This window comes from Populus alba, chromosome 5 (genome assembly GCF_005239225.2).
Source record: "Populus alba chromosome 5, ASM523922v2, whole genome shotgun sequence".
Lineage (NCBI taxonomy): Eukaryota > Viridiplantae > Streptophyta > Magnoliopsida > Malpighiales > Salicaceae > Populus > Populus alba.
Window position 1 is genome coordinate 11,672,180 of NC_133288.1, and position 23,035 is coordinate 11,695,214.

The 23,035-nt window shown below is 30.6% G+C and overlaps 3 protein-coding genes across 3 annotated transcripts; all 3 read left to right on the plus strand.

Annotated features, from left to right (window-relative positions):
- The first annotated feature begins 1,566 nt into the window (after positions 1–1,566).
- Positions 1,567–1,971, plus strand: LOC118045714 (protein RALF-like 34). Its single transcript, XM_035054407.2, has one exon. It carries the CDS (start codon positions 1,567–1,569, stop codon positions 1,969–1,971), a length of 405 nt encoding a protein of 134 aa, XP_034910298.1.
- Positions 1,972–13,677: 11,706 nt separating this feature from the next.
- On the plus strand, positions 13,678–15,006 carry LOC118045820 (mitogen-activated protein kinase kinase kinase 20). The gene has a single exon (XM_035054535.2). It carries the CDS (start codon positions 13,705–13,707, stop codon positions 14,764–14,766), a length of 1,062 nt encoding a protein of 353 aa, XP_034910426.1. The 5' UTR covers positions 13,678–13,704; the 3' UTR covers positions 14,767–15,006.
- Positions 15,007–20,120: 5,114 nt separating this feature from the next.
- Positions 20,121–21,447, plus strand: LOC118045821 (mitogen-activated protein kinase kinase kinase 20). Its single transcript, XM_035054537.2, has one exon. It carries the CDS (start codon positions 20,194–20,196, stop codon positions 21,235–21,237), a length of 1,044 nt encoding a protein of 347 aa, XP_034910428.1. The 5' UTR covers positions 20,121–20,193; the 3' UTR covers positions 21,238–21,447.
- Positions 21,448–23,035: the final 1,588 nt, after the last annotated feature.

Genomic DNA, 23,035 nt, shown 5'->3' on the forward strand with positions numbered 1-23,035 from the left:
CAAACAACAACCAACAATACTCTTACTATGAGCTAGGTAGAGGAATAAAATTCTAAGTATATATCTTATGCAAAGCAAAAAGCTCCTCGTTCAAAGCTTGTTGCTAAAGAGGATCAAGAATTGCCTCTTCATAGAAAAAAAAAAAAAAAAAAAAGCTTAGAAAAACAACGAATAGAAGCTAAAAAGAAAGTAGATGATAGAAAATAACAAGAGTAAACAAAATCTGGTATCTTTATGGACTTACAAATGCTTATGGATTGACATAAAAATGGTTCCACAATCTCAGATGGAACTTGAGGGACCATAAAGAAGAATAGAGCTTCAAGTGTGTTGGAGAGTAAAGTGTCAGTACTGACAAAATGATCAGTACAAATTGGTTGAACATGAGGATGGATATTTGAGATATGAAGAGATTTTACACACACACACTAAAATAAAAATATCGTTTTACCCTTAATAAATAAAACAAAATAAACTATATTTCTTAACACATACATTAACAAAAATATATAAAAATCTTATTTTCATTTTTTTACACCATACCTACCTAACGTTTCACTCTTTGGATAGCTTTACTAGCTATGGCCAATAAAATGTGATGGCTAGTTAATTGTATAACCGAAGAAAATGTTCCGTCCATGCATTTCGATAGGTTCATATTTAGACATGTATTAGTTAAACCAATTTATGAAATTACACATGTGGCCTGCAGCTGAGCATAGTTTCTTATAACGCAGCAGCTAGTGAAGCAAGAGAAAATCCATTTACCAAACAGTAAGAGAAAGATGCTCATCTTTTCAGCTTTGTTGGAGTAAAATAAAACCGAACCTTTTTCTAATCAAAGACAATTCACATCTCCTAACACTGCCATAAGAAGTCCGACAAGCCGCGTCTTTTAAGACAAACCGCCGTATGTGCCGCATGTCTCATGCGTCACCCCCAGCTCCAATTAGCGACCGAAATAGTCCATGGAAGTTTTCCTCTGCATCCCAGCAAACTTCCTTATCACATCATAGCTACTACATTTTATACACGTGTCCTGTACCTCACTTGAGCTTATTTGACAATATGATTGTGATTGCTTTTTTAAAATAACTTTTTGTGTCCAAAATACATGCTTAATAATATTTTTTTATTTTTTAAAAATTATTTTTGATATCAGCATATCAAAATAATTTGAAAACACTAAAAATATATTAATTTGAAATTAAAAAAAATTAAAAAAAATTAAAATTTTTTTAAAAATTTTTAAAACATAGAACAAAACAGATTTTTTCCATCCACCGAAATCTAACAATAAACCTGAGACCACCTAATAATTGTCTCCATACAAGGACAAAGAAAAGGGCACCAAAGCAATCGAGACGCGTTTACGGCTGCATTGATGAGTCATAGCTGTAACCCAAACAACTATATCTCTCCAAAACCCGCATGTGACTCTATGTCCCCACAACCCCCACCAATGTCCCTTCCCTCCCTCCCTACTCAAAACCAAGAAACCGAGCAGATGTTATAGCTTACGCCTTTGCAGCTAGTTCTACTTCCAAGTGTTTGTGTTTTCTCACCATGGCAGCTTCTACATTGCAATACCATTTCGCCTTCTTCATCTTCTTTCTCGTGATTGCTTCTTTCAGTCCAAGAATCCAAGCTCAAGTTGATGAAACAAGCTTGAAGGCAATGAGAGATGCACTGGAATGGCCAATGTCCATGTATTATGATGAAGGCAGCGGTCTCGATGATGGGTTAGTGGGTTTTGACGATGGGGCTGTTGACGATGAAGAAAGTAGTCGTAGATCTTTGTTTTGGAGGAGAACGCGTTATTATATCTCGTATGGAGCTTTGTCTGCTAATAGAATTCCTTGTCCAGCAAGGTCCGGGCGATCCTACTACAGCCACAATTGCTTCGCGTCTAGAGCTCCGGTGAATCCGTATTCCAGAGGGTGTTCTAGGATCGCTCGTTGCAGGAGATGAGAGGCAGGTTTTACTGAGTTTGGGCTTGATTTTTAGTGCTAAATGCTATTTAGTAGATTGTGGTGATATGTATGTATGCATCATGCGTGTTTGTTAAGGTACGATTGTTTATGGGCTTGGACCGTTTTCTGGCATTATGCTTAAAATGCATTTGGAGTGTTTGTAATGGTATTTCTGTATGTGCCCAAAATAGTGTTTATATTATAGTAATTAAAACGTAATTGTTGGATCTACTTTTCCTTTACTCGATTTGCGCAAGAACGAAGCTGCTTATTGATGGGAAACATCATATTGTTTAGTTTGTATTTTTCGAAATCTGGAAAATGTTAGTCTTTCACTATGCTTCATTTTGGTGGGTTGGGAGTTGTATTTTGTTGAATTTGTGGTGTCATGTGGCACTAACCTTGCACAACTAATTTTTGTTCTTGCCATTGAATGTTATTTCTGTAAAGTTGGTTTTTGTGTTTTAAATGAATTTTTAAAAAATTTAAAAAATATTTTTTTCTTTTACTTTAAATTAATAAAATTGTCATTTTACTCGGTCCAAGACTATTTTAGAGAAGGTCCGTGAGAAAAAGGGAGAGGGAGTGGTAGCCTCTCTGGCCTGAAGTGCCCAACCACCCTGAAAACTTCACTTGACTCCACAACCATAACGGGGGAGATCATTCAATGGCAGAACTATATATACTGCTTTTTTTAGCTTGGGACTATGAATGCGTTGTCGTGTTAACTAGCATTTCCCAAGTGCTTTTTGTAAGGATATCCATGATTGCAAGCACATTGATAAGAATCAAACTGAAATGGTTTGGAATAGAGAAATATGATATAAGTCTCTTTATCTCTATAAGCTTAAGATTTTATTTTGAAAAAAATAAACTAAAACATTTACTGTGGCGTTAGAAACGGTTGCCCTGTCGACTTCTAAGTTGTCCCTGCATCTAGCTTTTTTCCCCTTGAAATATTATTTGTTTTGATCACTTATTTTTGTTTTAATTTCATTCGTTAACATTATCACCTTATGCTTCAGACAATTTTAAACCTAATAATTTATTTCTTTTCGCATGCTACATTGTATTCATGATGCCAAGAAAATCCTCAAAATTAAATGAATATTTAATTTTGTAAAGTAAATTTTGATTTTATCAATTTTAAAAAATTAAAACAAGAATCATGAAAAAAATAAAACCATTTTCCTTTCTCACTATTCATTGGCGTGGAAAAACTATACTTTGAACCTTGTGATTTTCACTTTTTTTTTTTTGTCTTTTTTTTGTAAATTCATGTTTCAATACTAAACTTTATTTATTTTAAGTTTTAATTATTAAAATTTAAAAAGGATAAAAAGAGCCATTCTAAAATGAGAGAGTATAGGAAAAATTGTTGACCCGAGACAAAGGTTGACTTGAGTCAATATATGATAAAAATTATTATTATCATAGTTTTAAAATCCAACTAGAGAGTTGACCCGAGACAAGGTTTAAATCAATGATCGAGAGAGTCAACTCATTAAATTGGTCCTGATTTTATAATTAGAATTATTATAATATTATTAATTTTACCACTCATATTAAAGGATTTTATTTTATTTTATCCACTATAACAAAATATAATATAAAAATAATTATTTTATCTTGTAAATCATTACTAAACACAATATATTATATTATCTTTTTTTTCTCTCTTGTATCTTTTATCTTTCTGTTTTTGTCTGTTTTGTTCTGAAACAATAACAAAACGCTACCATAAGAGCGCTTTATTTTTTCTTTTTATGAATATTTATATTTTTAAAATTGTCAAACCAAACAGTGCAAAACTTGTTTATCCATTTGATTGAATTTAGTTTGTTCCTTTTATTTTATATTAACATTGGATATGTACTTGAACTAATTTATATTTTCTATGTTATGATTTTGATGAAATTTTATGGATTTAAAGAGAAAATTACATGGTTTTTTCTCTAATAAACCAAATCACCGTTGCTTCAAATTGAACAAAACCGTATTTTTATAATTCAAACCAAACCATAATTGTATCTGGACTTTCTTTTTCCAAACGTAATCAATTTTCATCCCCCAAGTGAGAAATTGATAAGAACATAAGCATCCCCCAAGTGAGAAATTGATTGAGAACTGAATAATAGAGAGCCATGGTAGCTGTTTCCTGAGGGTGAGAGCCTCCATTATAGCTCAGTGCACTTACAATTAGAGGATGCCATCTCTATTGCTTGTTTATTTCATCACCCAATTTGTGTCCCAAAAAAGAAAATCTTTAAAAAAAAAAAAGAAAGTAGGTCACGGGCCTAAGTTAGATAGCACAAGCATGAGTGTGTTGGGCCTCGTACAAGGCCCAGGCGCCACTGAGCTGGTCTGCCCAGCCTTATTCTCTTAAAAAAAACAAACTAAATTGTCCTACGACGTCGGACACATGTAAATACATTTTCACATCCATATCCTGACAAACAAATAGACACGCACATCACCCTGGCCTCACAAAAAGTAGGAGCAAAATGGTAGAAAAGCAACATTGCCCACATTGTCATGTATCGACAGCCACCGTTTATACGTGCCACTACACCATGATTGGCGGCCAATAATGGTGCTAGCTCCATCGATGTTAATTAATTGTTTTTTAAATTATTTTTATATTATTATAAAAATGAAGATTAGATTTTACTTTCAATTTTGAATCTTATATCATTATTTTATATTATGATAGTCTTTTACATTTAACAATAAACACACATATACTAGTGTTACACGTTCGATCATGATATTAGTACAAGATCAAGGATCAAAGATTACCATTGTTGCTTGATTCAAAGTCACTTAAGAGAACATAAATGGGCTTGTCTAATATAAAATTATATTTTTATATTAGATGAATGATTTTTATTTTTATAAATGCATCATAAAAATATAATTTATTTATATCAAATATAAAAGAAAAAAAATTTAAAAGATAAATCTCAATAATCTTTTAGAAATATTATAATAATAATAATAATAATAATAATAATAAGTAAAAAAAGGCACTAAAAACCTTAAAAAAAATATTAAAAGAATAAAAGGTACAAAAAATAGTATTAATTGAAATTTTTTTGAAAATACTTAAAATAAAAAAAATGTCCAAGCATGTCTAGCCTGCGCTTAGGTTTTGTTTTAAAGAAACGAATGACGATATGTCGTTCAGTTATTTTTTTTTTTAAATGACAATAGGTTGCACTTGCAGTGGCAGGCAACATGTCGCCTACTAAACTGCTATCCTAAAATCTAATAATTATTGTGTTGGCTAGTACATCAAAGGATGTTGGTCTAAAATTCTATTTTTCCATCTATTTTCACTTAAAAACATTTTAATAACACCATAAAAACCTTTAGAAACCACATACCAACCTCAAGCACCCTAAAATCACTTAAAAAAATTAAAATCAACCAGATCAAAAAAATCTAAATTAACACCAATCTATTTTTTAAGACATGTTTATAAGAAAAAAAAAACCACTATCATCAAATTTTTCATGTTGAATGTAACCTTTTGACATCAAGATCGATCATTTTTATTGTCGAAATATGGTCAATCAACAATTTTATTTCTCATTCACCATTATTTTCAGGTAACTTTCTCTCTCATCTCTCCAAATTAAGAAACTAAAAAATAAATAAAATAAACTTTTGAATCCAAATAAAAATTTTAAAAACTTTGAGATTTACCATGCATTTTCTTTGTGCTTTATATTGTGGTTGTCTCATTTTTTATAAAGATATAAAAAAATTCTACTACAATTTTAAAACGTATCTCATAGAATTAGGCCACAAAATGACTAAATTAAAAATTATAAAAAGGATGAGGATGAAATAAAAAAAAAATGAAGGAAATATGAACATAGAAGCATCTAGTAATTAAAAACCTTGGTTTTTTTAGTATATTTGTTCATGTTAACCTTGGTTTGGATTTCCCTGCTGCTAACAACTATGAAAAAGGAATCTTTATATTCAATAAGGACAGTGTCTCCAGCAAACTTTGTTTAATATATATGCTTCTGTTGACTGGAAAAGAAAATCAAATCCAGAACTATGGACATGATCCATCCCTTCTTGCTTTTCTAATTTTCTTGAGAATTCTTTCAAACTTGAGCTCAACCCACGAGTGGCTGCATATATTATACTCAATAACACTACAGAAAGACCCCATGATTGATGGATCAAATCCACCTTGTACGAGCCAGAGTTGCCTCCGTTCAATTTAATAATCGCCGTTTGGGCCCATTCAAGCACGATGCTCCACCAGTCAAAGCAAAACGAAAACCCTGCACTCGTGGTCTTAGTCTAGCAGTAAAAGAGATTTATTTTTTTCTTTGCATCAGGGTTCCAAACCTCACTGTGCATACATGTCATTTTCATGATGCCTTACATGCTTACTGAGTTTGCAGGATATTCAGTGAACTGTGGGATTAGTCGTGGTGCGCGCAAGCTGACCCAGACATTCACGTAAAATAAAAAAAAAACTTACCGATAATTTGTAAATACAGCTAAACCCTAGCTCAAGAGATAACTTTTGGGTCGAGGTGCACGCAAACTGGTCCAGACACCCACGGTAAACTAAAAAAAAAAAGGTAACCTTTGGTTATGAGCAAGGGAGAGGAAGACCAGAGGAAGTGCAGTGTTGGGGAGTCAAATCAAAGACGGCTGGCTAGTGGGTCACAGGCACGTATTACGCCACTCGAAGGCTGAGAAAAATCACGTAAACATAAAGGAGAACCTTGAAAAGGAGCACAGATATGGGAAATTGACTGCTGCAGCATCGCAGTCCTCATTTGGTGGCCTTAGAATTTGCAATGTCTGGCGGGTTTTGGCTACCTTTTTTTTGGATTTTTAGACCCATTCATTCACCCATGAGTTTGACCTGCACAGCGAGGTCACACCGTCGGCTTAACCAACGGTTCTATGTATCTGACCAGCTCAAGTGACTAATCCATTAAACCGACAAACAGAATCCCACCATTTCTCCTCGATTTCCCAAAGCTAAAATTGACATTTTGGCGGCGATTCAGATTTTCTTTTTGGCTCAACTGCTAAATCTTTTCATGTTTCCATATACGAACTCAGTGTTTAGCTCAGCCTCGGGAGGACGCAAAAATCGTTTTGTGTTGTTTCGTGCGTACTATCACCATCCAACATGTATTGCAAGATTTTTTGTGAAACGTGTATTTTTTTTTTTTTATATATCTTCTTATTAAATCTAAAATAAATTCAAAATCTCTCGAGAATTTACATTCCTTTCAGGTGTGTGTGTATACGTGTGTGTGTGTGTTATTTAAACAAATAAGATATCTACAAAAAAAGATATTTCTTCCTTGTTGTTGCAGCTAAGAACTATTATTATGGTTATAAAACAAACTAAAAAGTTTGGGTTTTCAGTTCTTGATTTAGTGTGGATTTTACTCTGTTGATCCTTTTCTTTTCTTTTTTCTTTTCTTTTTTTCTATCTCAACCCTTCCCTGTTGCAAACAATCACCCTTTAAAAAATATCTTTTTTTTTTCAGCACAACAAGTCATATTTTTTGAAGTTTTGTGGTCACAGCTAACATCTGTATTTTGATTTACCGATGGATTTTATTAGTTTTTATAAGTAATTCTATCTTTTAAAATTTTAACATTTAAATGTTAATTTTATTATTTTTTTTAGTATATGTATTTTGTTAGTATATATACATGTTTTATTGTTATTTATCAAACAAACTTGTGGTATATGAATGTATATTTATACTTTTTTGAATTACCGCTTACATGTGTTGTTTTGAAATAATTAATAGCATGTTTAATGAGTCCATTTTAATTTTTATCAATAGTATTGTGGAGTTGTAATTTCCGTAAATTTATATGTATTAATTTGTATGGATGTTGATAATTAATGATAATGAATATTTAATATTTATGAGAAGTTGTAATTAGTTTGTTTTATAATCTCGAGGTAAACTAATATTTTTACAAATTTATTTACCTAACATTTACATGTTGTCATCATAATTTTATAGAGGTTCGATAGAAATCATGGATGATCGTTCATGGATGTATCGAGATTCACCCCAATGATTGTGGAGGATGGATTATTGTAACGGGTTTCAGGGTTTTATTAATTTCGCAACATCTATTCTCATAAATTTGACTATAGGTGGTATTAGGTGTTCATGTAGAAAGTGTTAAAATAAAAAGTATCTTCATTCAAATATTGTAATGATGCATCTTCTACACAAAAAATTTATAAAAAATTACTAGTGTTAATATGCATACGGAAAAGTATTTTCATGTTTCCATATAAAAACTCAGTGTTTAGCTCAGCCTCGGGAGGACGCAAAAATTGTTTTGTGTTGTTTCGTGCATGCTATCACCATCCAACATGTATTAGCAAGATTTTTGTGAAACGTGTATTTTTTATTTTTTTTTATATATCTTCTTATTAAATCTAAAATAAATTCAAAATTTCTTAAGTATTTACATTCTTTTCAAGTATACACACACACACACCATGTTATTTAAACAAACAGGATATCTACAAAAAAAAAAAAAAAAGATGTTTCTTCCTCATTGTTGTCAGCACATGTATAAGAACTATTATTATAGTTATAAAACAAACTAAAAAGTTTGGGTTTTCAGTTCTTGATTTAGTGTGGATTTTACTCTTCATGTCGCTAGTCATAGTTAATTTTTTCCTTTCTAGGTACTTGAAAGTTTTCATTAATTTTATCATTGACGATGGTTTTCTATGTTAAGATCCATTTCTATTTGCATGATCTTGTATATTTGATGTGTTTGGAATATTATGATGTTAAATTAAAGTTTGGTTTTATTGAATTGAATTTTGGTTATTCTCAATGAAGAATCAAAATTAACAAAAAAATAAACAAATAATAAAGTTGTTTATTTCATAAAGGTGTGGAAAACTGTAATTTCATCCCTCAAGTTTTAAAAAATACATATATGATTCATGTTTTTATAGATTTATATGTTTCAGTCCAAAACTCCATCTTCTCGCCATGTAGTTACACTAGATCTCGAGGGAAATGACAAAAAGTCGTTGAAAAAGAATACAAGAGAAAAAGTTTTAAATCGATCAAATTTTGGCCATAAAAAAAAAAAAAAAAAAAAAAAAAAAAGCTAAGAGCATCTTTTAATGGGTGTGCTAAATAGAAAGCAAAATATTATTTTAGCTCTTTTATATTTATTTTGCACACTCCAAAAGAAGAGTTAATTAACAAAATGTTAAAATACATTTTCTTTTCCCAAAGTGTTATTCCTACATATCTTTCAAAAAAGCCAAAACCAACAAAGTGGGACCACTAAAAAAATAAACCAATTAAATATAGTCATATGAAAAAAAATAACATTAAACTTATTAAAAAATAATAAAACACTAGCTTCTTCCATTACAATATGATTGGCTCTTCAAATAGTTTTTTTTTTATTGGAATAGATATTGTAAAAAAAGATATATTTATACTTATTCAAAATGCTATTTTATGAATTTAACTTTTTAAAATAGTATTTTTCATTGGAGATGCTTTAAGCTTGGTATCAATAATCCCGACTTAAAGATGATAGTTTAATGAGTGTGATTTTTCCCTTTAAACATGCCTAGAAAATATAAATTGAAACCCGTGAATTTTGTTTTTAATTTGGTTTGATAAGGGTTTTTAAAGTGATTTCGTCCTTGATTTTTCCATCACCAATGGTGATCGAAAAATGCTTCAACAGGCAATGTATCATTCGTTAAAATATAAAAAAAAAAAAAACAATAGAGGTCATGCACTCTTTTTTTCTAAAAAAATATAACCAAAAGTGCGGCCGTCCAACAACACTTGATCTTTTTTTTCATTAAAATTTAATTTTAATTAACACCCTCTTTCTTTAGCTTAATATTTTTAAGATTGTAATTAATATCTTGAATTGTTTTTATAATTTCATAATACTTCAAAGATATTATTATAATTTATCTTTAATTTATTTTTCCTTTTAGATTTTAAATAAATAAGTTATATTTACATGATACATTTACAAAAAAAAAACGATCATATGTACTTAATAATCAAAATCATTAACCTCTAAGATAAATAAATAAATACATAAATAGAATTAAAAAAACATTGAAAATAAAATATTTACGTATTTTCCAACTAGAGCAAGATCGACTTCTTCTCTTTCTCTTGCATTAGAAATTAAATTAGAGCTCCACGCATTAGTACGGGGGTTGGTCTAGTTAGCCTAGTCTATAAAAAATCTTGGAGCATACTTGAGGAGAAGTAAGAAACGAAACTTTAGAATATTTGTGAAGGAACTGTGTCTCAAACTTCCCGTGTAAGGGAAAGCGACCGCATGCATATAAGCCAAGAATGGCATTAGTTAGTTAGGTCCAGCGAACGCATAGTTAAAATATCTGGTCCCACCAACACTTGTATATAATGTGTTCACACGGAGACTTGCAAGTTCATGTTGATCTGCCTTCGCTTTCATCAACTAGTGATGAACCTCAAGATACGCATAGTTTGAAGCACGTGACTCAAGCTTTGGGAATTGGGATTTCGTTACCAAAACCTCCTCCACTGTTTCTTCTACAAATACAGATTTTTCTTATGTGGATATGTACTCTGTGTGTGTGTGTACTCTCTGTGTGTGTATTGGTACATAATTTTAATCAAGATGTTAAACAAGATAACATCGAATAAAAATATCAAAAGAAAGTATGAACTTTAATTCCCTGTAAACCCAATGTTAAACAGAAAAGTAAATAAAAAAAAAGTTTAATTTAACAAAATACCAATAAAAAAGTTTTAGTCAAACCCGCAACATGATTTATAAAAATTAAATAACTTCATAAAAAAAATGAAAGAAATTTAAAAACCTAATTAATAACTAACCAAATATTGAAGGATGAAACTGTAAAGAAAAAAAATTCTATTTAAAAAAACAACAAATAAAAACTCGAGACAACTCGAGGCAACTACCAAATCTATAATCCAAGTCATGAGATTCAAATAACCTCATAAAAAGAGAATAAAAAAACATGACAAATCATAATTTTCAATCAATCTAATGAATATTGAAGAATAAAATTAAAAAATAAAATTATTTTTTTAAAAGAAAAAAAAAAAAAAAATCCAACCCAAGTCAACTTGAGAGGACTCTCCAAATTCATAATTCAGGTTATGAGACTGTGATTATCTCATAGAAGAAAAATAAAAAAAAAATTACAAAAATTAATTCCCAACAAATCAAAATTGGAAGGATAAAATTGAAAAAAAAAATATTTAAAAAAAAAAAAAAAAAAATGACCATAGCAAACCTGGATGAACTTGAAAAACTAATGAAATGAGTCATTAAGACTAGGATTATCTCATAGAAGACAAATAAAAAAAAAATAAAAAACTCAATTTCCAACAAATAAAATATTGAATGACGGATTTGAAAAAAAAAGGTTGGTAAAAATAATAAAGATCAAATTTGATACTAAAAAAGATTTGACAACCCATTTTTGTTTTATAAAGAGTGCTTGACGTGGAAATCAAGGTAAGAAGAGAGAGAGAGAGAGAGAGAAAAGAATAATGGTTTGTCGAAGCAAAACAAAAGGTCTCCGTTGACTTGCACCGCACATGGAGGTAGACCACAATGAGATGAGTCGGGTGACACCAAGGAAGGATGGAATTGGATGTCGAAGGCCATCGAACATGACGTTAAATTGCAACGGTCTCTTTTATGTGTTGGCACATGCTATACATGAGTTATAACTTTTTTTTTTTTTTCAAATCAATCATTGAATTAATAATTTTTGAATTCATCCCTCGAGAATTTAATTACTTTAAATCAATTATATTGATTTTTTTTCTTCTAAACCAAGCACCAATGGAGCATCATATTTTTCCCCCCGGCCCCATGAGAATCTAAAGTGAAGTGGCAAACAAGGTCCAATTTTAAATCAATCAACACATGAAAAGAATAGAATTGAAAAAAAAAAAAAAAACCCTTAAGCAAAAGGAAAAAAAAAAACACTATAGATTGTAATCTATAATCCTTACGAGTCTTGAACTATTGTGTTTTTGGGTACCGGAATTTCACCGCCTCATTCAATTTCTTTCAATAATAATAATTGTAGGGTCCAACGTGAAAACATGTGATGCCTCAGGTCGGCTGCTGCAGCAGATCGACCATACAATACAAACGTGGTATCTCTCTCTACTGCATGTTTTTACAGATTGATGGCCACTGCGAACACAAGTTGGCATTCTTATTTCAGAAACTTGGTACTTTTATCATGCAGCTGAAATCGAGGGATCCTGCAACATGCCTGCATTTATGCCAACCTTTTTCTTGACATTAATACCTGCATATGATATATCCAATCTCTTTCTCTGGAATTTTATTTTTTTATTATTATTTTTATTAATATAAACATCTAAGCTAATTTATGAATATCTCAATTAATTTTTAAATGTCATAAAATTAATAATTACGTAAGTCTCCAGTTGTTCTAAGATTTGTAAGACTTGAATTATTGATTTTTAAAGACCAAACTTAAAATCTGATTAGTTAAACTATATTCCCTTAATATTTTTATTTTTTATTTTCTTGCTAGTCCTAGAGGAGATGCAGTCATACACGGCTAATATGAATATTCATTCCAATTAATTAGATTTTCGCACCTCTGCAGATGGGGAAAATTTTAAAAATAAGCCTATCCTCTAATAATTTTTGACGCAAGGCATATCAACATAATATAAAATAGTGATATTATATATAATCTTTAATTGCCAGTGTAACATTTTGGTACCGTGCAACATGTATAATCTTTAATTGAACGCCAGGAAAACAGGAAATTTGAATATTATTTATATGGTCTTCATACTTCTACCACATGTTACGTATAATCTGTTCATAATTTTGAACAAATTGCGTATGTGCTGTATCCGTAGAGGTTTTTTTTCTTCATAATAAAAAAAAATTATTTTCCCATATTTTATGAGCCGTGGCTTTCTTGTAATTAACTAAGCAATGCTTGCAAAAGCGATTGCGGTTTTAAGTGCAAAAGATAGAGTAATTGATAAAGAGAATATTCTAATAACTTCACTTCAAATGCATGAATGCAAGCATCTAGCTAATTATGTATATACATGGATGGATATATATAGAGATTGATACAATTTTATCTCATTACTATTTGAATACGAGCTTCTTTGAAAACGTGGCTTGTTTATTAAAAATATTATTTACTCATACTTTATTGCTGATATTAAAAATAAAAAAATATTATTTAGATATATTTTTAAATAAAAATTATTTTTTAAAAAAAATTGCTATCACAATATCAGTTATTGAATTTTTCTTATGAATTCTAATACGAAATTATTCTAGAAAATAGATAGGTTCAAAGTCCAATAGAGAATTAATTCCGGTATGTGATTGGCATATAAGCATAGTTGGTGTAGTAGCATATCCTTTGTCCAAGATTTTGTTATCGGTAGCACTCTTCAATTTTATTTTATTTTATTTTTTCAGAATCCTAATTGTAATATTATTATATTGGATTTGGATCCGGTTTTGAGAAGGAAAAAAAAAACAATTGGGCCCAAACATTATGACCACGCTGTCCGTTTCCACATGGGAAAAGATCCCTATATAAACCACCGTTTCCTCTTTTCTTCTCACTCAACACGGTTATTCCAGTTTCTAAAAACGCTAAACAAACATGGAGTGGGTAAGAGGAGGTTGCCTTGGCTATGGCAGTTCATCTACAGTCCATCTTGCGACATCTAAGAATTCATCCTCTACGTATCCTGCAGTGATGGCAGTGAAGTCCTGCAACCAATCGGACACCACCTTGCTCGAGAACGAGAGGGAAGTTTTGAATGAAATTGGCTTCTGTCCACAAATCATCCAATGTTTTGGCGACTGTCAAGCTACTGAAGAAAACAATGAATTCTTATATAATCTGCTGTTGGAGTATGCTAAGGGAGGAAGCTTATCTTACAAGCTCAAGAAGTCTGGTGGTTGCTTGCAAGAAGGTGATGTCAAGGACTACACAAGATCGATACTGCAGGGTCTGAGTTGTGTTCACGGAAAGGGATTTGTCCACTGTGACATGAAGCTTGATAATATATTGTTGTTTGAGAATGGTGAAGTGAAGATTGCAGATTTTGGGCTGGCAAAGAAAACAGGGCAGAAACAGGGGAGAGTGGAAATTAGAGGAACTCCTCTTTATATGGCACCGGAGTCAGTCAGCAATAATGAATACGAGTCGGGAGCCGATATCTGGGCTCTTGGGTGTGCCATTGTTGAGATGGTGACCGGGAAACCGGCGTGGAATTGTAAGCCGGGAACCAATATGTTTGGGTTGCTGATCAGAATTGGAGACGGAGATGAATTGCCAAGCATACCTGAAGAACTGTCCCAACAAGGCAAAGATTTTTTGTCGAAGATCTTCGTCAAAGATCCTACACAAAGATGGACTGCTGATATGCTTTTGAAACATCCTTTTGTTGCTGACAAATTTCAAGGAAATGTTCCATTGAAAGAAGAAAGCAAAGAGCTGTCAACATCGCCGAGATGTCATTTTAATTTCTCAGAGTGGGCTTCCTCTCAATCACCATCTTCGCCAAGATCAGAGTTATGGTCTGATGGGAAAGTGGAATCGATATCTTCTTCGTTAAATTCGTCTTGTTGGACTTCACCGGCGGATAGAATCCGGGAACTGGCAGGTGATCAGAGTTGCAATTGGTGTGATTCTTGTTGTTGGGTCAATGTTAGATGAGATAGAGCCGGAACAGAGAAAAAGATTCAATCAACTGGGGAGATATTTTCTTTATATTTTTGATAAGTTATATCAAACCATCGAGATTCGATTATTATTATTATTATTATTAAATGTATATAACCTTGAAAAGATTTTGTATTAGAATTCCAGGCAGAGAGATGTATTTAGCAGACTGATTTTTAGCTTATGAAAACAGTCATGATTGGTAGCTAATTGGGTATAGTATTGTTTGTTATATCTGCTGTGTTTTAAATTATTTTTTTATTTAAAAATATAATTTTTTTAAAATATAGTTTTTATATTAACAAGTAAAAAAAACATTCAAAGAATTAGTGTACAGTACGAAGCAAAATCTTTATAATGAAATATAGTTAAAGAGAGTTGATATTTTCCATTTGTTAGTGTTATATATTTGTATTCAAAGTTTTTAATAGTCAGTGGCCCAGAAGAGGGCAGCACGTGAGGGATTTATTCATGTGTCGCAGCTTTGCTTGGGGGTGGCTTTAAGGTAAATTCCTTTGTTGGGATAATTTCAGTTTCAACTCATCTAGACGAAGGAGAAAGAAAACTTTATATCCCTCAGGTTACTTACGTGAGAAGGGATATTTTCTTACTTGCTTGAGAAGGGATATTCTCTTTGAACGATTGCTTAAGAACTTTCTATGTGGCTGCGTAAATCTTCTTTTAGACCCAACTTATTGTAATAGAAATAATATTATATATTTTATAAAAGTATTTTTTATTTGAAGATATATATATATATCAAAATAATTTAAAAATATAAAAAATAATTCAAACAAATAAAAAATAATTTATGAATACACTAGTTTTGATATGGATGACTAAGATCTTAAAATAATATAAAATATATATATATCAAATCGCCCATGGCTTCCCAAGCCTGATCTAGGCCTCGTTTGTTTTCCTTGAAAACTGATTTCCGGAAACCAGTTTTCAAAACTTTCCTGTGTTTGTTTGTCATTAGGAAAGTTAGTCAACGGAAAATACTTTCCGGTCAACAGAAAATACTTTTTAGTCAATGGAAAACACTTTCCGGTCAACGAAAATACTTTCCAGTCAATTTTAGTCAATGAAAAATTTGGTTTGGTTTTCAGGAAAAGTATGTTTCCCTTTAGCTGTGTTTGTTTTTCCGGAAAAGTGGTTTCCGGGAAAATCACTTTCCAAATTTTCTTGTGTTTGTTTGCCATTAGAAAAGTTGGTCAATGGTTTTCAGTAAAAGAAAAATTTGACTTGGTTTTCAGGAAAGTGTTTTTCTAAAAAATTTGGGGGGAAATACTTTCCGGAATTTGTGAAAAATTTAGAAATATCATTATTTGCTGATTATATCAAATTTGATCCTCAAACTTTTGATCGCTATATATATTTTGTTTTTAATATTTATTTTCAATTTCATCTCTTAAAATTTTATTTTTATATTAATTTTGGTCCTTATTTTTATAATTGTTATTTGCTTTTTTTCTTATCATTTTTTTATTGAAAAAATTTTTATCTATCAGATTTGGTCCTCATTCTTTTGATTGTTACTTATTTTATTTGAAATAATATATGAAATGTTGATTATTATTATTTAATTTTATTTTTTTAGATTTGATAGTTTATTTATTTTATTTGAAATTATGATTATATATTTTTTTTTCAATTTCATTCTCATTCAACTTTTTAATTTGTAAGATTTGTTTCTTATTATTTTAATAAACTTGAGAAAAATAAAATGTTAATAAGTTATTTTCCAGCTTATTTTCCATGACATAACCAAACACTGGAAAGTATTTTCCAGTTATTTTCTATTACACTACCAAACATCGAATACTTTCTCGGAATTCACTTTTCCCGGAATTTACTTTCCAAAAAAAAACTACTTTCCAGCAAACAAACGAGGCCTATTTATTGTATTGATTCCATAAACGATCTTCAGGAAGCCTCGTAGATCAAGGTGATTCCATTGTTTTGTGATCAAATCAAAATTTAGTATGAAATGGATGTTAGAATATTATACAATATTTGTAAGAGTGATGAGTTGAAGCTCCATTTCTGAGATTGTAAATATTATGATTATAATTATTTATAAAATAAATTTAAAAACAAGGTATATTCCAGTTTATTTTACAGGGACTTAGTTGGACTTTTTTTTTTTTTTAAGTTTTTGAATAATTATTAGATTTTGGTTACTTTAATTTTTCTTTTTAATTTCATCAAGTTTTCATGATTTTAAATCTAAATTTGTTTTATTTTATGTTCTATGATATATTTGTAATATAAAAAAATATCTTGATATTAAATTGATGTTTGATTTTATAAAATATAATGTAATTTTATCAATTAAAAATTTAAAACAATAGGATCAAATTTAACACAAATGAAAAAGGCCCTTTTCTTTTTTTAATGTTCATGGGAGTAAAAACTTCCATTTGATGCATGAATTTTTTACTTTTTATCCTTATATTTAGAAAGTCTCATATTTAAGTCCTCAACTTTATATGATTTACATTTTAGTCCATTGAGTATGGAAGAAGAAAGATTCACTAGAAATAAAAGAGAAGAGAAAGTGTTCGGTAGACCATATTTTAGCTACTAAAATGCTGATTTTGATGTTAATAAATTTATCTTGGAGAAAAAGATTTAATAAAGACAACATTTTTCTTAAACATGTTATGAAAAGTAAATCATGACTTGAAAAGTTGCTTTGAATTTATTTGGATTTTGGTTTTCTAGGGTGATTATAAGAGATTTGTTTTTGTATTTTAAATGTGTTTAATGAGGGCCTTGTGATGTTTTTTTTTTTTTTTGTTGAAGTATTTTTTAAGTAAAAACATGTTGAAAATTGAGTTTTTAAGGTTCATAATTTAGAACTTAACATTCTAGCCATCAAAGATTACCAAAAAATCAACCAATAGATGACTCATTGCTTGTCCAAGTAGGTAACGAGATGTCTGTTGTATAAAAAATTTAAAAAACAGAGAACATGTTGTCTACTAATTAAAAAAATTAGATGCATGAACATCTGCTTTCACAAACATGTGTTTTCGGCTTTTTTCTTGGGCTAGACATGCTTGAACTTTTTTCTTAGACATCTCATCCTTTCATTTAAAAAAATAATAAAAGGTTTTTAAAAAAACATTATTAAAAGAATATTTTAACAGCTTCCCAATTACATCATTGTTTTTAAGAAGATTATATTTATTTTATGATGAGATTATTGAGTGATTTATGAATAATTATATATTAGTCTAATTTGTGAAATTTTTTAAAATGATTTTCTCATTAATATTCGAATAAAAGTAAAATATTTATTTTTTATATAGTTTCTTCAAATTTATTATTCTTAGAAATTTTCATAAAAATGCATAAAAAAGGAATAACAGATGATTTTTTAATTTTTTAATTAAAACTTGCTTTAACAATTATAATAATGTTTTTGCTTTAAAAAAAATACTTATAAAAAAATTATGTCAAGTTCAAAAAGAAATGCATAAATAGGAAAGTTAGGTTTTTAATTAAAAATATTTTTTTTATTTTTAGTTTAAATCATTATAGCTTTTTTCGAATATTTCTTTATTATTATTGCTGGTTTTTTTATTTAATGTAAAAAAAATTGTTTAGTTGTTAAAGGAAAGAAATTACATGAATCAAAAAACATAATTTTGAAAAAAAACAATTCTCCTTTATAATCTTATTTTTTTATATTTCTTATAAATATCTATCTTTATTATTATAAAATAAAATAAAAAATAGATTTAAAAAATTCCGAGCTGACATATAGTGATATAACTAGTAATTTATATGCAGCAGTATATGTGGTTGCGTATGAACACATGTAATTGTCAACTTCCTTCCACTCTCCGCTGATCTATAGACTCCCTCTCTCTATATATGACTTCCAGAGGACTAAAGAAGGTTCCCAAAGTGTTTGACTTTTCTATAAAATCAACGCATGGCATAAATATATTACTTAAATGTAATTATTTTAATTAATTATAATAGAAAAAGCTATGGATATATTTTATAAAACACAAACAACCACGGTAAATGATTTAAAGTGGGATTGATGCAATTTTTAGAAATTTAAATTTTTTTTATTTGAAATTAATTTTTTATACTTTTAGATGTTAATATTAAAAATAATTTTTAAAAAAAATAAAATTTTAATATAATTTAAATAAAAAATATTTTAAACCAATATTTTCAAATACTCCCTTATATGAATGTCTGTGACTCCTTTCATTTCTTAATTACTAAGCATCCTAGGTAGAGAATATTCTCTTGATTCCATGATGTGACTCATTATAGTTTTCAGATTATTATACACATGTGTTTGGAAATATAGTTTTTAATTATTTTTTAAAATATTTTTTATTTAAAATATATTAAATAATATATATTTAAAAAAAATTATTTTTGACATTAGTATATCAAAATAATTTAAAAACATCAAAAATATATTAATTTAAAACAAAAAAAATATAATTTTTTTAAAAGCTTTCGAAATGTAATGCCAAATATTAATAGTTGTATAGGAATTTAATTTTGAGGGTTTAGATTTATTGGTGAATGATTTTATTTGTTTTATATATATATATATATATTATTGTTAAAGATTTAAATGAAAAATATTCTAGTTTTTGTAAGTGATTATCCATACTAGAAGATCTTAAAATAAAAGGACTGCATGTAGAATTTATTCTAATTATTTAATTACATTAGAAGATAAAATGTAATAAACTAATCGCCCAAGCCTGATCTATTTCTTTAATTGATTCCACGTACGGTCCATATCTTCAAAATGCATGACTTTTCCATAAAATCAACACCTGAATTCTATATAATCAACACATGACATAAATATGTTAATGAATGCAATTATTCTAGATTATTAATTATAGTTTATTATTAAACACATTTAACAATCATTATAAAAGACTTTCTCTTCATGTTTTTATCAATAACTTCGACAGGGACAAAAGAAGATTCTAATGTAAAGTTTTTTGAAATCTGAAATATTTATTCTCAATTTTAAACTGGTGAACTATTTCTATTTTTTTCAAGATTAACTTCTATTTTATTATTAATAAAAAATAAATAAATCGTGCAAGGTTTATTGTTTTAACTCTTCAATGATTGACGCTAGAATTTCCTCTCTCTTTCTTTTTTTTTTTCTTTTCTTTTTTAGGAAATTGAATACAACGGATGTAATATTAAAAAATCCGAGTAAATATAAAACACGTGTTTGATGTTTTATGGGTACCCGACAAACAGTTAATATTAGACACGGCTGATCTCTAACTACGCGGTCCGTGTTCATATCGGAAGACCTCCCCTCTATAAACCCTCGCTTTCCGATTTTTCCTTCCACAAAAAGAAAGAAAAAAACTCCAAAAACACACGCTTGTGATCCTTCCTTCTGTCATGGAGTGGGCAAGAGGGCAGTGTATTGGATCCGGCAGTTTTTCTAGGGTTCATCTTGCAACCCTCAAACAACATCCTTCGGTGCTGGCAGTGAAGTCTTGCGCAGAATCTGACACTAGTCTACTCGAGAACGAGAGGGCAGTTGTCACGGAGCTTGGTTCTTGTCCTCAAATCATCCAATATTTCGGCGACAGCCATACTGTTGAAGAAAACAACGAGCGTCTATACAATCTGTTGCTGGAGTACGCTAAAGGAGGCAGTTTATCACAAAAACTCAACAAATTTGGTTGCTTTCGAGAGCGAGATGTCAAGGATTATGCAAGATCGATTCTTAAGGGTCTGCGTCATATCCACGCCAAGGGTTTTGTTCACTGTGACCTGAAACTTGATAACATATTGTTGTTTGAGAATGAAGAAGTAAAAATCGCAGATTTTGGGTTGGCAAGGAAAGCAGGAAAGGCACAGGGGAGAGCGGAAATTAGAGGGACTCCTCTATACATGGCCCCCGAGTCAGTGAACGACAATGCGTACGAATCAGGGGTTGATATTTGGGCTCTCGGGTGTGCTGTTATTGAGATGTTGACAGGGAAACCAGCGTGGAGCTGCAAACCAGGGACCAATATGTTTGTATTGTTGATCAGAATTGGGAAAGGTGATGAGTTGCCAACAATACCTGAAGAATTGTCCCAACAAGGCAAGGATTTTCTGTCCAAGTGTTTTGTCAAAGATCCTAAACGAAGATGGACTGCTGACATGCTTCTGGAACATCCTTTTGTTGCTGATCAAGGTAAGGGCACTGCTCCATCGGGAGAAGAAATTGAAGTGTCATCAACTTCACCGACATGCCATTTTGATTTCCCAGATTGGGTTTCAATTCAATCACCATCACCAAGATCAGAGTTTTTGTCCGATGATGGAGTGGGATTAGTCTTTCCTTCATTAAATTCTTCTTCTTGGATCTCAGCAGCAGACAGAATCCGGCAACTGGCGAGTGATCAATGTTGCAATTGGTCGGATTCTGGATTTTGGGTCGCTCTTAGGTGAGCCAGAGTCAAAGCAGAGAAGGAGATTCAAGCAAGCAATTGGGAAGATAACTTTTCATTAACATCGACATGTTGATATTATTCATTTAATTTTTTTTTACAGTCATGATTGGACGCTCAACCTGTTGAGCTCACTGTACAGATTTTTTTAATTTTTTTTTCTTTGAAATACAATTTAATTGATTCACCAAGAAAGTTGGTCTTTTTTTTTTCTTTTCTTTTTTCCCTTACAGCTGTTATTATTGAATATGGCTGTCATCCAATTTTTTGTTAATTATTTTCACAGTTTATGGCATGAATCTCTGCCCAGCACATGATAGCTATGATCGTATAGTACATGATAGATATGTGATCTTTTTCTGTGTTTACTAGAGGCATAAAGAAATCTTTTAGGTTTGATTCTTCCTTTTCAATGGTTGGAGAGAATTTAGTACGATCGATTGACTAGATTCGAAAGTATTTTCCTTTTCTTTTTTCTTAATCCGATGTGAAATTGCCAATTCGGTTAAATTAGGAACTTTCCTATTGCCAGTGAGGAAAATAAAATTATTTTATTTCTTTCCGTCTTCTAATGGGAGAAGGCCCACCTTGTCTGACCTGATGAAGAATCCGGGAAGCATCCCGGAAATTGTTCTCTAAGATATACCTTGACGGGCACCGTCGTCGTGACCCAATGGCATTCGTCAGGAACAGCGGTGGTAATTTCTCTCCCAATCCAAAGACTGAGGCAACGCAGAAAGAGACCAAATATTCTTCGTAAAAACAGGCCACCAAAGTCACCGCAGTTTGTTCATGACCGGCGGCGTTTGCTGAAGACTTCTGTCACAACCACCTCTTTAGTTTCCATTATCCTAACCCCATTTAAAAGAAGAAGAAAACAAATATAAATGATTAAGAAGATTTGATGGGATCGTCCAACTGCATGATAGATCTGATGGAAACTTGAAAGCAATGCATCAATCAGTGGCTTGTGATATAAACAACAATTTATTTATTATTAAAATTTATATTCCACATTTTACACGAGGGAAGATGCCCATTGATGTAAACAGCATTGATTTGAGAAGGACGCCAGGCCATTTTGAGCATGCGGTAATTGAAATACAATAGTGCACACGTGGGCCTTTACATCGGGCAAAATGTTTGGTCACAACAACTTCTATTGACTTTTCTTTGCGTTGATATTATTTTATTATTTTTTTAGGTCGAAAAGGACAGAGAACTCTCTCATAGGTTTTTAAGGATGGATTTCTTGCTCTTTTAGAGGCCTCAGCTAGACAGAGCCCGAAATCTATACACAGGTTCGAAGCAATGTTTACGGCCTAACCTGCCTAGAGGAACCTCGTGTTTTAGATATTTTAAGTTTTTTAGTGTTATTCTTTTTTTTTCAAAATAGACGGCAATTTCATTTTCAAATAAAAAACTATATTAATATAAATGATTTGTTTTATATAAACTATTCAATTAAAAACACTCCCTTTGACGTAATAGATAAAATAAATTTTAATTTCTTTGACAAAAATTTAAAATTAAAATTAAAATCCTTTTGATTTATTATTTGAACACGAGGGATGGATGTTTCGTCTTATTTTGCGTGTATTAAGTTCATTTTGATATATTTCCAAGAAAATCTTGGGAATTTTTATTTTCTGTGGATTATTTTTGCACTGCCAGAACTATTTTCAAACGTGTTGATCATCCCCTACATATATATTCTTGAACAAAACTAGAGGGCCAATCCGAATGTGTGAAGCCTGAGTAATGCCGAGGTTTCAAAAAATTCAGGTCGATCGGGCGGC